Here is a 14,895-nt window from a genome sequence, read left to right on the forward strand (position 1 = left end):
CATAAGACACATATTTAAAAAAATACTGTATGTACTCGTACTACTGTGCAAATACTAGTATTTTTTAAAAATATAGACTTTACGATTAGTATTATAAATATTTCTACCGATTTTTTGATATGAAATGCTTTACAAGTGAGATTTCTGCAACAGAGAGTTTGTCTCGAGAACTGCTCTTAATGGTCACAAGTATCGAGCTATCTGATTTAATGTATGTTTTTTAAATAAAGGTTTATTACAGTGAGTGTGTTTTGATGGTCGTTTTGAAGAGGAAGGTTAACAAGTTTTTTTTCAAAACTTGTATTTTTTTTAAAATTTTTCGTCATTAAGGCCGAGTTTTTGATACAATTTGATGATTTATAATTTATTTGATTAGCTTTTCTTAAATTAACTATGTATAAATGAATAAAAATTTTCTAACACTTGTTTTTTCAGTTTGGTGCTTTCCGGAACCATCGTGTTTCAGTGTGATGTTTGCTTAAAACGTTTCTTCACTCGAGAACAGTTTACCAAGCACAAAATCAGACACCGGGAGAAGACCCATAAATGCACAATGTGCGACAAGATGTTTGTTTCACAATCAGAAGTAAAGCTTCACTTCAATTTCGTTCACGAGAAAACGAAAACCGTATTTTGCACTCTTTGCGATTTTGCAACTCAGACTAAGCAGAGACTCCAACAACATACAATTGTCCACCATACACGGGATTTTCCGCTCAAATGCGATTTGTGTGATAAGGGATTTCTTTCAAAGTCCGTTTTAATTGAACACAAACAGAAACAACACGAGGGTTTGAGAATTCCTTGTCCTTTATGTCCGAAGACATTCAAGACTCGTCAGTTATATCGCRATCATATGCCTAAGCACGATCCCGATCATGTTAAAACGGTATACACGTGTCAAGTTTGCCTCAAAGTGATGCATACAAAATCTGTCTTTAGAAATCATCTTAAAACTCACATTGGCCAACATAAGAATTATGTTTGCGATGTTTGTGGGAAGAATGTTACCACTTTGGAGTCTTTGAGGGATCATACCACGATACATACTGGAGAAAAGAACTTTGTTTGCGAAGTCTGTGGAAAAGCTTTTGCCACAAAGTCCAGACTTAAGCTTCACAATAGAGTTCACACCAAGGAGAAACCATTCAAATGTACAGAATGCGATAAACGTTTTACTCAGAGGTCTCCTTTGATAATCCATATGAGGAGTCATACGGGTGAAAGGCCTTACAAATGCGTTAGGTGCAGCAAACAATTTATCTCACGATCGGCTCTCAATGCTCACCGTTGTAAAATGTGAAAATAGAAATTGTATTTTTGAGATGTTTTTCGGGTGTTTTGCAAAATTAGTACTTCACAATAGCCGATGTTAAATTTTAACATTTTTCTAAAACTCAGTGTGTTACGTAAGATACATATTTAAAAAAATACTGTATGTACTACTGTGCAAATACTAGTATTTTTTAGAAATATAGACTTTACGATTAGTATTATAAATATTTCTACCGATTTTTTGATATGAAATGCCTTACAAGTGAGATTTCTGCAACAGAGAGTTTGTCTCGAGAACTGCTCTTAATGGTCACAAGTATCAAGCTATCTGATTTAATGTATTTTGTTTAAATAAAGGTTAATTACAGTGAGTGTGTTTTGATGGTCGTTCTGAAGAGAAAAGTCAACAAGTTTTTTTCAAAACTTGTATATMTTTTAAGATTTTTTGTTACTAAGGCCGAGTTTTTGATATAATTTGATGATTTATGTAATTTATTTGATTATCTTTTCTTAAATTAAATATMTATAAATGAATAAAAATCTTCTAACACTTGTGTTTTCAGTTCTTTGGTGATTTGTGGAACCATCGTGTTCCAGTGTGATGTTTGCTTAAAACGCTTCTCTACTCGATCCCAATTTACCAAGCACAAAACCAGACACCGAGAGAAGACCTACAAATGCACAATGTGCGACAAGAAGTTTGTTTCACCATCAGAACTAAAATGCCACATRAATTCCGTTCACGAGAAAGTGAAAACCATATTTTGCTCTCTTTGTGATTTTGCAGCTCTGACTAAGCACAGTCTCCAACAACATACAATTGTCCACCATACACGGGATTTTCCGCTCAAATGCGATTTGTGTGATAAGGGATTTCTCTCAAAGTCCGTTTTAATTGAACATAAACAGAAACAACACGAGGGTTTGAGAATTCCCTGTCCTTTGTGTCCGAAGACATTCAAGACTCGTCAGTCATATCGCTATCACATGCCTAAACACGATCCCGATCATATTAAAACGGTATACACGTGTCAAGTTTGCCTCAAAGTGATGCAAACAAAATCTGTCTTCAGAAATCATGTTAAAACTCACATTGGCGAACGTAAGAGTTATGTTTGCGATGTTTGTGGGAAGAATGTTACCAGTTTGGAGTCTTTGAGGGATCATACAACGATACATACTGGAGAAAAGAACTTTGTTTGCGAAGTTTGTGGAAAAGCTTTCGCCACCAAGTCCCGACTTAAGCTTCACAATAGAGTTCACACCAAGGAGAAACCATTCAAATGTACAGAATGCGATAAACGTTTTACTCAGAGGTCTCCTTTGATAATCCATATGAGGAGTCATACGGGTGAAAGGCCTTACAAATGCGTTAGGTGCAGCAAACAATTTATCTCACGATCGGCTCTCAATGCCCACCGTTGTAAAATGTGAAAATAGAAATTGTATTTTTGAGATATTGTTCTAGTTTTTTGCAAGATTAGTACTTCAGAGCAGTGAATGTTAAATTTTAACATTTTTCTAAAACTCAGTTGTTACAAAACCATAGATTTGTTCTTGTATTAAAAAAATACTGTATGTATTTACAAATGAAACATTACCATTAGTGTTATAACTATTTCTACCGATTTTTTGATATTCGCAACTACATTCTAAATAAAATTTGTGTTTTGGAAATATCTGTTTCTCTTTTTTGTAATATTTCTTTCAGAAACTTTTTAGAAAAGAAAGCTTTTTGAGGGCCATCTATTCTTAATAGATTGCAATATTTTTGAAGCTGCCTTTTGCGGAAGAATATGCTCTCAAATCGGAAGAGATTGAAAATATGCATCTTCTGACTATTTATTTCGCTTGTTTTTGATGCAAATAAAATTTGTGATATGTGCCTTCTGTAATAACGATGGTTTAAAAAGTAGAAACACGTTTTGAATGTCTAACATTTATTTTGTAGGTTTTCAACATTTTCCGAAAACTCTGAGGAAGCAGCTGCATCATGTTATGAGCAGTTACCTACTAAATCAAAATCTCGATACGTAAAGGAATATGAAGCCTTTTCAACGTGGCGTAACAGCAAAAATCTTGATGGTGTAAATGAGGACATGTTACTCACTTACGTATCAGAATTGACGAAGAAGTTTGCACCAAACAGCGTGTGGACTAAAATATCAATGCTAAAGACCTGTTTAAAGGCCCATGAAAATGTTAACATTTCTTGGTTAGTGTTGGGTAAAATTGTTTGTTATATTTAAGACTTGTTTGGTTGCAGGTATGGGAAAGTTTTCACTTTGCTCAAAAGACTATCTGAATCGTACAAACCAAATAAGGCGAAAGTGCTAACACCAGAAGAAGTAACAAGATTTTTGGTAGAAGCACCAGAGCAGCAATTTTTATTAGAGAAAGTTATTGCTGTTTTTGGAATTTTTGGTGCTTGTCGCCGCAAGGAACTTGTTACGTTGCGTGCGAATAACATTGAAGATACAGGTCGTCTTATAATCGTTACATTAAAAGARGCAAAAAATAAGCCTTGTCGAAAATTTATTATAATGGAAGARGATACACCTTTTAAGGGTTGTACTTTATARAGAAAYTARGCATCACTTCGACCTGCCGGTTTAGAAAATGAGCGTGTTTTTGTCGATTACCGAAACGGTAAATGCACGAGACAGTTTGTAGGCATCCACAAAATRGGAGGMATTGCAAAAAAAATTGCCAAGTTTTTGAAATTGAAGAATCCTGAAACGTACACGGGTCATACTTTTAGAAAATACGCTTCTTCTATGTTGGCTGACCTTCTAACGTTGAAAAAATTTGGAAGTGGGACATCGTTAGCAATGGGGGAGCAGGAAGTTGAAGGATCTTCAAACTTTATAAATTGTGGTACTGACTTTATTAAACAAGAACAGATTATAGTAAAATCAGAAACGGACATCGATTCAGATGAACCTAGTAATTAAAATTATGTAATTATAAAAATCTTAATAATGGCGGCTGTTCTGAGCATAGATTACTGGTCAAGTACATTTAATAGTAATGTAAATGTAAAAATTGATCTGGAATTAGTATATTTTTCTAGTTTTTGTTATTAAATATACGCAATTGAGTTGGCAACATTGAATAATGTTGATATCGTTTTTACATTACGTAATGTCACCAACTTAAATTGACTGATCAGTAGTTAAATCTAGTTCATGTTGGTAAAAAAACACAAGTATTTTTTCGTTTTTTGTAATTTATTTAACAAATAAAGCTTTATTACAAGAATCTTTTGTTTTTATTTTGTTTTTATGTGTTTTTGGTGAGTTTTATTTTTTTTTATGATTACATTATAAGTGTCAACGAGTTTACTTCAGGTAAACAAACAAAACCACCACTAATTTGTTCAAATTTGCTGATTGTAGTCTTTTCAGGTCGTTGCTTGACGCTTGGAATATTCAAGGGGGATACTACGAATGCAAGCTCTGCTGTCGAAAATACTCTACCAAAACGAAATTCAAAAATCATCTAATTCGACACCGGGAAAGAAAACACAAGTGTTCTTATTGCGGTAAAACCTTTATTCTACCACGAGAATTGAAGATTCATATGCTTTACCAACATGAGAAAACTAATACAAAAGAAGTTTGCGACATTTGCAATTTTGCAGCTGTGGATAAATACAGGCTTAAAAAACACATAATCGTGCATCACACTCGAGATTTTCCCCATCGGTGCGACTTATGTAATAAAGGTTTTTTGAATAAGACCGACTTGAGAGACCACAAAGAAATACAACKCGAAGGTAAGGTCTTTTCGTGCGACTTTTGCCCAAAAACCTTCAAGTATCGAACTCATTTTCGCGAACATGTCGCAAAACACGATTCCCAATACGTGGTGACTAAATACACGTGTRAGGAGTGTTTCAAAGTGATACCGAATGAAGCAGCGTTTAAGAAACACATGAAACGGCATAAAGGGGAGCTTGATGGCTATGTTTGTGAAATCTGTGGTAAAAGTATGACAACATATGTTGGTTTTCACTATCATCAGAAGCTACATTCGGGTGGAAATTCTCACGTTTGTGAAACGTGTGGCAAAATTTTTACTACGAAACAATTGCTGGTGGTTCACACTAGGATTCATACCAATGAGAAACCTTACGCGTGTGTAGAGTGTGGCAGGAGATTTGCCCAAAAGGCGGGGCTAAATGCTCATATGCGGTCGCATACAGGGGAGAAGCGCCACGAGTGCGAGTTTTGTCACCAACGGTTTTCTACAAGCTCTTCTCTTTGTAGACACAAACGGAGTAGGTGCCCAGTTTTGAACAAATGATCAAATAGTTTTTGTGTTGTTAATATAAAAAGTTATACGAAAATGTAGTAAAATGAGAGTATATATATAATTTTTTGTGTTTTATTTTTTGACTTAACACGCACGCGTTATGTTTCTAAATAATTTTGCACTGAATCACCAAATAAGTAATTTACTCGGACAATTATTACAATTCTATTAACTCGTACGGAAGCAAGGCCAAGACTGTAATTATTTCCTCAAAAAACGGCAAGATCTACAAAAACCCATTGGGTAACAGTTTTGTTGTGAAAGGTCTTTGTGCAGGACTGTGTAATCCCGCCATTCGCATCGTCATAAAATAATTTGAATATTATATAATTCGACGTTCACTATTTTTTGCGGTCTTCACAGTCGTGGTAAAATAAACGTATATATCCATTTGTTTAATGTGTTTTATTTTTTTTTTTGACTAAAAAAAATCAAGTATCTTAGGTTTTTTTCTCCGAAACTACAGGTAAGCTAATTTTTTTCAATAAAAGACTTGATTTGTGGTTATCAAAATGCAGTTCTTGTACTTAATTTATCTTTATTTAATTGTTAAACCAATGTTATTAAGGGAAGAAGACTATTTTATAGGAAAAAAAAAAACAACAAAAAAGATATAAGTAAACAAATGTAATTTTTGTGTTAAGTGTATGTTTCTGAATACAATCAACTGAATACAATACAACTTTGACACGAAATACACACAACATTTTTTCTACATGGAAACAAAATATTTTTTTTTCAGTTCAAGGTTTGTTGCGCTTGATTTSCTTGCGCGAGTAAATTTTAATTAATTACTAATTCATATTTTTTGTCATTTTTACATGGAACGTGTGGACTTTATTAATGGCAATTGAGCACAATTAGGAATCTAATTTTACACCAAATAAGAAAATACTCGTCTTGCTATAATTTATATCTACAAATTTAAGGATTTTAATTAATTTTGGATTTTGTACTTTTTGGAAACTCTATTTGTATTTGTATGAGTAGAAATAAGTGTTTAACATGTTTAGGTAAATTTTTATACTTTTCCCACTTTTAATTTGTCTTTTTATTTTTTTCTTCAGTGCAGTCAAAGCGAAAAGTCTTAAGTAAGTATTACCTGAAAATGATTGTTGTCTGCTTTGTTATAACAATGGCTGAAGTATGTTTTTTTCAGGTTTTTCACTGTAACTGACAGTGAAATATCAATGTCCGAATGCAAATTCTGCGCACCGAAGGTTCCTCACCAGACGCCAAATGACTTTCCACCAAGTCCGCCATCGTGAAAAAAAGGAAAAATGTCTATTCTGCTTCAAAATTTTTTTTTCATATTTAAAAGCTCATATTATAACCACCACGAGAAACCCAAGAACGTTTTTTGCAACTTTTGCAAATTCGGAACAGTGAATGAAAAAAGAGTCAAACAGCACGTCATCAGACAACACACCAAAAATCTCAGGCTGTAAGGGGTATATGTGATGTTTGTGGTCGAAGTTTGGATAGACATAAAAAGACACACACGGGGGAGAAACCTTTTGTTTGTGAAGTGTGTGGGAAAGCTTCCACGACAAGACAAATGCTGGTGCTGCATATGAGGGTGCATACCAAGGAAAAACCAAGACGTTTTCACAAAAGAATACCCTTAATACTCAAATAAGGTATCAACGGGCGTAAGGCCACATGAGTGTGTGGTGTGCAGCAAGCAGTTTGTGTCGAAATCGGCCCTCTCGGGACACAAGTGTAAAGGAGTGTTTTCCTGAATTTGTTCTGCTTTTTAATAAAATTTTTGTTTTTGTTTTACTTTTTTTACTTTATAGATTTGATAATTTTTTAGTAATTGAATTGACTTTTGTAATAAATAGATTTTTAGATTTTGTTTTATTTGTTAGAATTACTAAATTTTGCATTTAATGCCAATTTTTTTTAGGTGTTTTTACTCAGACGGTGTCTTGTTTGTGTGTGAATTCTGCAACACCGAATTTTCTTCATACATCACCCTTCGGAAACACATGYCTCATCAGAGGGAAAAACAATTCGTTTGTATGGACTGTTCTAAACAGTTCGTCACAAAGACCGAACTCGACGTTCACATTAAATGGAAGCATTCATCCGAATGTGTCTTCAAATGTGTTTTTTGCAGCTTTAACACCAAATTCCAAGGATCTCTAAACAAACARATTATTGCCAAACACACTAAAAATTTCTKTCACAAGTGTCTTACTTGCAATGCCGGTTTTTTACTAAAAGTGAACTAGATAAACACAGTCAAATACAGCACGAAGGRTTTCGCTTTGTTTGTGACAATTGCGGTGTTAAATTCAAAGTCGAATATAAGTTTAAACAGCACAAATTGAGCCATGATCCTGACTTTATTCGGCAACTCTATCCTTGCAAAATCTGCTCGAAGGTGATGCGCAACTGTAAATCGTATAAACTGCACATGAAGCGATATGGAGGTTTGCTAGGAAATTACATGTGTGACACGTGTGGAAAAATGTTGACAACTTCTACTAGTTTGGAACTACATAAGAGAAAATACGAAGAGGTAAAACCTTTCATTTGTGAAATTTGTGACAAGGCTTTTGCTAGTAGGACGTCATTGAAGCACCATACGAGGGTACATACGAAAGAGAAGCCCTACAAATGTACAGTTTGTTCAAAGAGTTTTACCCAAAAACCATTACCATTGTGCTATGAGACTTATCGGAAGTCCAGTTTTGTGTTCTAATTTATGCAGTGCTTTTAGTAACTAGTAACATGTGCAACAATTTGTTATCAACTGGCAACAACCAGGAATAATTATGTGGATAGATATTTTTCTTTTAGTTACAAAGAAATTTAACTACGATTTATCTGAGATTATTTAGAATAATTTATAGAGGAATAGCTACTTTATGATATATGTCGGCAAAAACTTTTGTCATATGGTTTAGGGTTTTTCCATTTTTTACATTTCTGAAAGAGTTTTGTAATTAAATTTTTTTATTTGTACATAATATATTGTGGTTATTTACAAGTAAGGTATTGTGTTTTTAGTTTTGTTGATTCAGGTAAGTTAAACTATTTTGAAAAATTAAATTTTAACTTTTGTGTTTTTAGAAGGATAGAAGAAAAAAGCTCTTGGTTTAATACACAATTAATGGTAGTTTTAGCAGAAACTATACTTTTGTGATCTATTTGAGCGCAAAAAATGCACATAGGTCCCCAAAATTTCTTTTGGGCCAAAGGCTTCTTTCGTTTTTTATTAGTTATGTTTCTATGTTTTTTACTTTTTCCGTTAAGTGATTATGGTAATTTTAGGCGTGTTTTGATCCAAAACGTTATCTCTCGCACCAACAACTACTACTTTGCCAAACGAACGACTACAATAAATAAAGCTTTACTCAGCTTGAGTAAATTTGATTTGTTTTTTATTTTTGACCCTTTTGTCCTTTTAATAGTTTTAGTTTTAACTGTGACTACCTYCAATCAATACATTACTCCTTTTTCCAGATCTGAGAAAACCATCGTCAATTACACTTGTAACATATGTTCGGAGAACTTCCCCGACAAGAACGAATTTTTGAAACACCACTTGCACCAATACGGCCAAACTTTCAATTGTTGCAAATGCGGAAACAAATACAAAACAATCACCGAACTTTACTCCCACTTGGAAGAACACAAAACGGAAAGAATTCTCGTGGAGCAAGACGGCGAGGTGGTCGAGGAAATAGTCTTAAACTARGAACCCGATGAAGAAATTGAGGACGGAAATGAGCTTTTGTATATCTTGGACGATTCGCAGTGCGTGAACGAGGTGGTCATCGAGGAGGACATTCAACCACAACAAGAGGAAAAAGACAAGTCAGAGAATCTGACTATTGTTCAGCTCGAACACGGATACGTCATACCCAACGTGGTTGAGGGCGAAATCGAGGAAATTGTTGCTTTGAACGGAAAACAAAAAACCCTCCCGGCGAAATTGCAACCCTCAACTAGCAAAGTCGTCTACACGCAACCTAGGGCTAGGTCCTCGCAGCCTAAACGCCGCCACGTAGTCCCCGATTTCTCCTCCACAAACTACCTTTTTGTCAGTCCGAACGAAGAGGTGGATATACCGCACTACAAATGTCTTCGTTGCGAGCAACTTTTCATCAATAAGTTTGTCTTTTTCCGGCATATTGAAAAGGGCAAGTGCTACATCAATAATTGCGACGTGTGTAGCGCCACATTTTCTAAAAACAGTGAATTTTATTATCACTACGTGGTGGAGCACACGGATCGCGCCATTTGCAATTTCTGTTTCCGGACATTCATGTATGAGAAGAATGTCAAGGAGCACATGTTGAGGCATTTGGATCAGTTTAGGCATAGGTGCGACGAATGTAATAAAGGGTTCTACACGGTGAGGGAATACAGGAACCACTACAAGAATAGGCACATGGGGATTAGGCATACGTGCTCGGTGTGCAACAGGAGCTTTGCCGATGAGTACTACTTCAGAAGGCATTTGGCGACGCACGATCAAACTATAGTCATAGAGTAGGTGTAGTGTTAAGGCGATTTTACGTTAGATTTGAGTTTTGTCGATTTTTAAAATTGATTAGTGTTTACCGTTTGTGTAAATATTTGTACATTTTTATACTTAAGAATGTAAAAATGTCAAAGTTTTTGTTCATGTCCAGGTACAAAATAATTTTTGAGTTGTTTAAGTTTAAGTTTTTTTTTTCTTATTTCCATGCTGGTATAGTAATTTAGGGTTATCAAACGTAGATTAGTTAAGTATTTACCAACAATTTATTATATTTAATTTGTAATGAGTTCAAGTATAGTAGAATAAACGTTTTAGTAAGAGAGTTCATTGATTTGGTAAAAATTTTTAAAGATTTTTTTTAGGTTTCTGGTAAGTACATTTAATGCTGTTTTTCTTTCAAGTAACTGTTTTGTTTTAGGTTTTTTTCGAAAAAATTTGCGATGTGTAAGAACAGCTGTCGACTTTCTCTCTACAGAAAATCTTAACATTTGATTGGGATGTTTCGCGTTCAGAAGAAAATTGTTATATTTTTTTGAGGTATTTTGCTTTTTGTGAAATAACGAGCCGTTAACTACACTTAAAAAACAGTGACTGAGAGTTTGTTTGTTTTTTTACTATAAGTGACAGTAAAAAAGTGGCAGTGACGGTATAAGTGACAGTTTAACCTGGCAGATGAAAAAACTAAATTCTGATAAATTATTATTTTTATTTTGTACTCAATGTTAAAGAGTGCTTTTGTCAACTAATTTAAAAAAAATGAAGTAGTCTTTTATCGTCTAATAAAATAAAGAAGTTTTTATCTACTGTTTAGCTTTTATCAACTAATTTCAGTAAATAATGTAGTCTTTTATCATCTCGTGAAAGAAAGTAATTTTTATCTACTGTCTATATTCTTTGTTTTGTACAAGAAATTCTGGTAGTTGAGTACAAAATAAAACGAAATATTATACACAACGATAAAGATTGTTTATCTTCTTGTGAAAAAAGTCCACTCGCGACTTCGTCACTCGTAAACTTAACCTTTTTACTCGTAGATAAACAATTTCTTTATTGTCTTGTATAATAAACGACTATTAATTTTGTTGTTATTGGTTACAAACAATATTGTACCTAATTTTAGAAAGCAAATTCTCACAATTGCAATTCAAACAGCACTCTCTGCGYTCGTGCTGCAAACAAATTTCTCATGTGGAGTATGGTATTTTCTAAACCCGCTAGGTAAATGACTATTACAATGTGGTTGTTTACAAATACAACTAAAAAGACGATATTAATTTTTATTTGTTTTAATCGAATAACAAGTCAACTTCATTTTGTGTGTATTTTTGTTTAGTGGTTTTATAGGCGACGTAAAAAATATATAACTATTGCGTCGAAATGGTACATAATAAATGTGGCATTTGACGAGTTCTGTACGTGGTTAAAATAAATGCACTTATTTCTGAGACACGTTGTACAGTTCACAGTTTTGACTTCTGTTTTAAACTTACTCAATGCAGTGATAATAATTTAAGTAGGTCTTGCGTTTTTGACAAATTATTAAATTGTAACTGTCACAAAGTACTTGTGTTAAAGAATTAAAACCAAGTTGTACCAGGTAAGTCATTTTTTATTTATTATGTTCTTACTGTAAATGAAACTAAAAAAGCCTTGCTTTATATTAATATAATTACTGTAATTGCAAATTATATTATGGTTAAAAATTTAAATGTGTGCTAAACAAGAGACACCGGAATTTGGTTCACGATCATTATGTGGAAAGCTCGTTTTATGTATTTTGTGATATTTTCTTCGGAATAAGCTGGGCTACGTTCTTTTGGATGTTTGGAAGATGCTTATTGGTTAAATTAAGTTGTTCAACATTGTTATTTTCTTGCATTTTTACCCATATATCTAATTTTCTTAAGTGAAACATGATTATTTACGTAAAATAGATCATTTTTTTTTCTATTAATGTTTTTCAAATTTTGCTTTGCTAGCAATCGTTACAGTTGTAACAGATTGGTAGCAAAATAGATTTCGTTGTTTTTTTGTATCATAACTATTTTTTCCGATTTTTCAATTGGTAGTTCAATTTCATCGGTAAGTATTTTGCTTTTTATTGTATACTTAACTGCTTTTCTATTTAGCTTAAAATCTATACACACATATGTGTCATAAAAATTGGATTGTTTTTAATTAGGGGGCAATTAAAGTGGCGTTTTTTTTTTAAATATCTTAACGCGATGATAATTAATATAAGATTAACACAGTTGGTTATTAATATTTACATTTGACAATAACAACTGAACGAAGGTAAGAATTTTATTAATTTTTATTTTATTTATATTTTATTATATTATTTTTCTAGTTGTTTGTTTTTAGAAATCGGCATTCGCAAATATGGTCATCATTTATATTGAATGAAAATTTCTATTGTTTGGTGTATTTTGTAATAAACTGAAGTGAATAAATTCTAATTTTGTGTTATTTTTCAGAGTCCTGTACCAGGACCATCTTTACTCAACCAKCTACTCRGAAATGACAACAATACAAAGCACTAACCTCCACCTCCAGTGCAAATACTTGATGTCAATAGTTGATTCGAAACAAATGCCTGAAGACAACATTCTAGAAAGTTCAGTAGTCGATCAATTGAACGAATCAGATGCCGATCTTTTAAATCTTCTCTCAGCAGAAGACGATTGTTCTGACATTTTGAACAACATTGCCACCAATGAACAATTCGAGCGTCTCATGAGCAGCGAATCGAATTTCGTCGACGAATTTATCGACGAAATGAAGCAAGAAAGCAACAAGATTGAAAACACATTCAAGTGTTATCAGTGCGGAAAAGTCTTCAAAACGAAGAAACTTCTAAAGAAACATCTTTTCATCCACACTGGAATACGTAAATTTTCTTGCGATGTGTGTGGTAAAAGTTTTAAGTACAGATATGAGGTTGATGTACACAAAAAGAGTCACAATAACCCCACATTTCAATGTGACATTTGCTCGAAAATGTTTATTCACAAGTCACATCTGACGACCCACCGACGCAAACATTTAAACGACTTTGCGGCTTTTTGTAAAGAGTGCAATTTAGGTTTTGTGACGAAATTTCTGCACAAAACACACGTGAATCTAGTTCACAAAAACTTGCAACTTGTTTGTGATACTTGTGGGGCGAGATTGAGTTCGCTTTCGTCGCTTAAGGAACACAAGTTAACTCACGATCCAGATTATGGAAAAGAGAGGACACACGTGTGTGAAATTTGCGGTAAATCGTATCTCAACTCGAGGAATTTGAAAGGTCATATGAAGATACACAAGCAGATTAGGACGCATGTMTGTAACATTTGTGGCAAGTCAGTTAGTAGTAAGAAGATTCTGGAAACACATATCAAGATGCATACGGGTCTTAAAGACTTTATTTGCAAAATTTGCGACAAAGGATTTGCTTCGAAGGAGTATTTGGAGGTGCATACGAGGATTCACACTGGGAACAAACCGTTTAGTTGTGAGACTTGTGGCAAGAGATTTACCCAGAAGACTTCGTTGACGGTTCATATAAGGCATCATACAGGCCAAAAGCCCTACAAGTGTGAATGTGGGAAAGAATTTACAACGAAGAGTCATTTAATGACGCACTATAAGGCCCACGATGTTGGTGGTGTCGATATTGACTACATTTCCAGACCTGTCAATTAGAAATTCCAAATAAACATAATGAGAAATTTTTTTTTGTCTTAATTCGATTTCAATTCTTTTGTAGCAACTTGAAAATAACAATAAACTTTTTCAGGTGGGTTCCAAATCGCAAAAAGGATTCTTATTCGTGCCACGAATGTTCCAAAAGTTTCCCAAGCAATCGCAAATTGAAACGACACTTGATAACTCATAGCCAAGTTCGTCCATTTCCATGCGACATTTGCGCCAAAAAGTTCAAACGAAAATACGAACTTGCTATTCATAAACGCGTCCACGCAGGTCTTCTAGCATTTCCTTGCGAACTTTGCGACAAAGTCCTAAAATCTAAAGGCTCATACACGACTCATAAACGTCGTCATTTGAAGAATTTTATCCAAACTTGTCAAATTTGCGACATCGGATTTGTTACCAACCAGGAGTACTACAACCACATGGGTTCAAAACACGGTTCTAGTACTCACCTTTGCAAGTACTGCGGTCGCAGTTGCTACGACAAGGCCTCCCTTAAAAGTCACGAGGCCAAACATGCCGCCGAGTACAAATCAAACAAGTTCAAATGTGAATTTTGTGATAAGACGTTTTTGCAAGAGAAGTACTTACGACAGCATCATATTAGAATACATATAGATGGAGGCCAGAAATTCGTTTGCGATTTGTGTGGGAAAAGGGTTAGTTCGAGGACCAGTCTTAAGGACCATTTGTTGGTGCATTCGGGGCAAAAACCAGTCAAGTGTAAATTGTGCGGGAAAGGGTTTGTTTTGAAGACTACTTTGAAGGCTCACATGAGGACACATACGGGGGATAGGCCGTATGTTTGTCAGGAGTGTGGGAAGGCTTTTACACAGAAAGCCGCCTTGAACACACATATGAGGTATCACAGTGGGGAAAGGCCCTACGTTTGTGATATCTGCCAAGCGGGGTTTGTTAGTCGAGGGTTGATGAATCTTCATATAAAAAGTAAACATGTTAAGGCTGAGAAAAATGATTAAATTATATTCTAAGGGTTGTATTTTTTACGTTAAAATAAAGTTGTTTTTTTGTAGCTAATGTTTTTTGATGATTTTCAGATTTTTTTAAAGGAAAGAAAATATTAGTGCAACTACCAAGCAAATGAA

The 14,895-nt window shown here is 34.2% G+C and overlaps 1 protein-coding gene across 13 annotated transcripts in view; it reads left to right on the forward strand.

Moving 5' to 3' along the window:
* Positions 1-14,895, forward strand: part of LOC123012734 (zinc finger protein OZF-like) — a 92,877-nt gene that overhangs the window by 66,956 nt on the left and 11,026 nt on the right. The window contains 2 exon segments of one of the 13 annotated variants that reach the window (XM_044411867.1): positions 3,227-3,490; positions 3,542-4,491. The exons of 6 other annotated variants lie outside the window; for them this stretch is intronic. In XM_044411867.1, the coding sequence (XP_044267802.1) occupies positions 3,227-3,490; positions 3,542-4,229 (952 nt within the window). In that variant the 3' untranslated portion in view covers positions 4,230-4,491. 13 annotated transcript variants of the gene reach the window in all.

This window comes from Tribolium madens, unplaced genomic scaffold, assembly GCF_015345945.1.
Source record: "Tribolium madens isolate multiple individuals breed KSU strain unplaced genomic scaffold, Tmad_KSU_1.1 Scaffold_11;HRSCAF=98;Tcas5.2_LG3b, whole genome shotgun sequence".
Classification (NCBI taxonomy): Eukaryota; Metazoa; Arthropoda; class Insecta; order Coleoptera; family Tenebrionidae; genus Tribolium; species Tribolium madens.